The sequence below is a fragment of the Octopus bimaculoides genome, chromosome 18 (genome assembly GCF_001194135.2).
Source record: "Octopus bimaculoides isolate UCB-OBI-ISO-001 chromosome 18, ASM119413v2, whole genome shotgun sequence".
Lineage (NCBI taxonomy): Eukaryota > Metazoa > Mollusca > Cephalopoda > Octopoda > Octopodidae > Octopus > Octopus bimaculoides.
The window spans coordinates 12191750-12194529 of record NC_068998.1 but is presented as its reverse complement, the minus strand read 5'-3'; the positions used below and the strand labels follow the sequence as shown (position 1 = coordinate 12194529).

At 38.5% G+C, this 2780-nt stretch overlaps 1 protein-coding gene across 3 annotated transcripts in view; it reads left to right on the top strand.

Annotated features, from left to right (window-relative positions):
- LOC106868663 (40S ribosomal protein S27-like) overlaps positions 1-2780 on the top strand; it is a 10189-nt gene that overhangs the window by 5099 nt on the left and 2310 nt on the right. Inside the window, exon 1 of one of the 3 annotated variants that reach the window (XM_052974359.1) lies at positions 96-119. The exons of the other annotated variants lie outside the window; for them this stretch is intronic. Coding sequence (XP_052830319.1) covers positions 111-119 — 9 coding nt within the window. The 5' untranslated portion in view covers positions 96-110. Of the gene's footprint in view, positions 1-95; positions 120-2780 lie in introns of those variants that run through there. 3 annotated transcript variants of the gene reach the window in all.

Here is a 2780-nt window from a genome sequence, read left to right as displayed (position 1 = left end):
CTTCTTTCAGTTTCTGTCTACCAAATCCACTCACAAGGCTTTGGTCGGGCCGAGGCTATAGTAGAAGACAGTTGCCCAAGGTGCCACGCCGTGGGACTGAACCCAGAACCATGTGGTTGGTAAGTAAGCTACTTACCACACAGCCACTCCTGCGCCTTATTTATTTATTTTTTGGATGACATTATCCAATGTATTTTCGTTTCTTTTTTTAAAAAAGAAAAAAATAGAGCATAATAAGGATTTGTGCTAGCTGGAGTGGTCCTTGATTTTGTAGACCCCATCTTACTAAACATTACCTAATATATAAAGTACCATCCAGGGCAGACTATATATTGTCTCATCCTCCTTCAAGTACCCTATGTGATTGGGTGTGTTGCTATAAAGGTTTGGTTGCTATTTTTAGAAAGTTGAGAGACCACATAGGGGCTCTCATCGGCTTATGGTTATGTTTTGAGGTACACTACTCCACCTGCAAATTTTTAATTCCTGGTTCTTTGTACAGGTGTTTTACTATTAGCTGTTTTTCCTGGGAGCCTATAACCCTCTATGAATTTTCTCTACTGAAATTGTATGCTTACTGAATTGTGTGTGTGTGTGTAACTGCAGTTTAGCAAGTTGATAAGGGGCCCAATGGCATGGGTTGGATGGGACTTATTGGAAGTAATATTCTATGGTCAGATGCCTTTTTTGTTATCAACTTTTTTTTTTAAAGTATTGTATTTTTTTATTTCACTGATCTTCACATGTCAAAACCAATGAACTACAAGACTTAAATGTTTATGGGAAATGTAAACAAATATCGGTACTAGTGGGATACAAGGATCCCGAAATAATTGACTTAATGATACAAGGGGCTTGACGTGGGTCCCGAAACATTAACTTAACGATACAAGTTTGGTGTAAGTTGGAATGGATACGCCTTAAACATATATAGTCTATTATTTTATAATTATTTCTATCATATATTGCAATAAAATGAACAAAGATAATAAATTTTGTAAAAAACTTACAAACAATCAAGAATCCACAAAGGATATTGTTGGGCTCTTTGTATGATTAAGTCAATATTTCAGGACCCTTGTATCCCACTAGTACCCAAATATCACTGTTGCTTAGTGTCACTGCAGACTCATGGTAGCAGGCAGTTACACATTCGTATGTCCATGTATACACACACACACATGCACATGATTAGCTTCTGTGCAATTTTTGTCAAGTTTTACTCAAGTGACAATAAGTGCAAATGTGCCTATAGGTACTGGTGTGACTGTAGTTAAGAAATTTGCTTCCCAGTCACATGGTTTCGGATTCAGTCACACTTTGTGAGACCTTGAGTAAGTGTCTTCAACTATAGCACTGAACTGACCAAAACCAAAATTTTGGTTTCTACACCTGAATGCCTTTCCTGTTGCCAACCACTTCACAATGTACTGGGTAATTTTAAAAACATTTTTTTCATGGCATCAGAACTGGTGAAGTTACCAAGTATGTGCAAAACAAGACTCCTTCAACTCAGAGGGATGTGAAAGTATGATACAAAAATAGGGGTAAATGTCTTGCTGAAAAGTTGAATACATAGCTTCCCTATCTAGAAAGAGAAGAGGAATGTGAGGTCAAGTCACAAGGTAAATAAGAGATAGAGAAAGAAAGAATAGGGATAGAGGTGCGGAAAAAGTGGGTGGGTAGATAAGTGTGCTAGATTGAAAAGAGTATATATATATATATATGTGTGTGTGTGTGTGTGTGTGTGTGTGTGTGAAGGCGCATAGCTCAGTGGTTAGTGTCAGATTCACAATCATGAGGTAGTGAGTTTGATTCCCTGACTGAACTGTGTGTTGTGTCCTTGAGCAAGACACTTTATTTCATGTTGCTCCAGTTCACTCAGTTGTAGAAGTGAGTTGCAGTGTTTCTTATTATGACCTATAAATATGCTATATTTTTGGTTACCCTTTTTTTTTTTGAATGCTCAATTTATTGATCACATGCAGTTAAGGCTTTCTACGAAAATCAGCTCCCACATTTATTCTATGACTTACTGTATGTTAGGTTATCTTGCAAGCCCTTACAACACAGTCTTCATTACAAGTTGTTGTTACTGTAACCTTTTTGTCTTCTTGTTCTGACATAGTATATCTAGAACTACATTATCCAAATAAGTCCCTCCTTTTTGAATATAGAGTATGATATGAGAGGAATTTTGCTGTTATCTCTAACAATTTGGTTAGCCATTGAGCTTTCTTAGTTCATTTTCATTACAGGAGAAACCTCCTATCTACTCTAATTTGATATATCACACCCTATTATGTATTGGAATTGATAATTTAGTATCTAAATGTAATTCATTACCAGTGTATCTGTTTCATTTACTCTAGTTTTGTTCTGACTTGATTTCCTTTATGCTCTGTGCTATAGTGTATAGTGGAGGCGCAATGGCCCAGTAGTTAGAGCAGCGGACTCGCAGTCATAGGATCGTGGTTTCGATTCCCAGACTGGGCGTTGTGAGTGTTTATTGAGCGAAAACACCTAAAGCTCCACGGGGCTCCGGCAGGGGATGGTGGCGAACCCTGCTGTACTCTTTCATCACAACTTTCTCTCACTCTTTCTTCCTGTTTCTGTTGTACCTGTAATTCAAAGGGTCAGCCTTGTCACACTGTGTCACGCTGAATATCCCCGAGAACTACGTTAAGGGTACACGTGTCTGTGGAGTGCTCAGCGACTTGCACGTTAATTTCACGAGCAGGCTGTTCCGTTGAGCGGATCGACTGGAACCCTCGACGGAG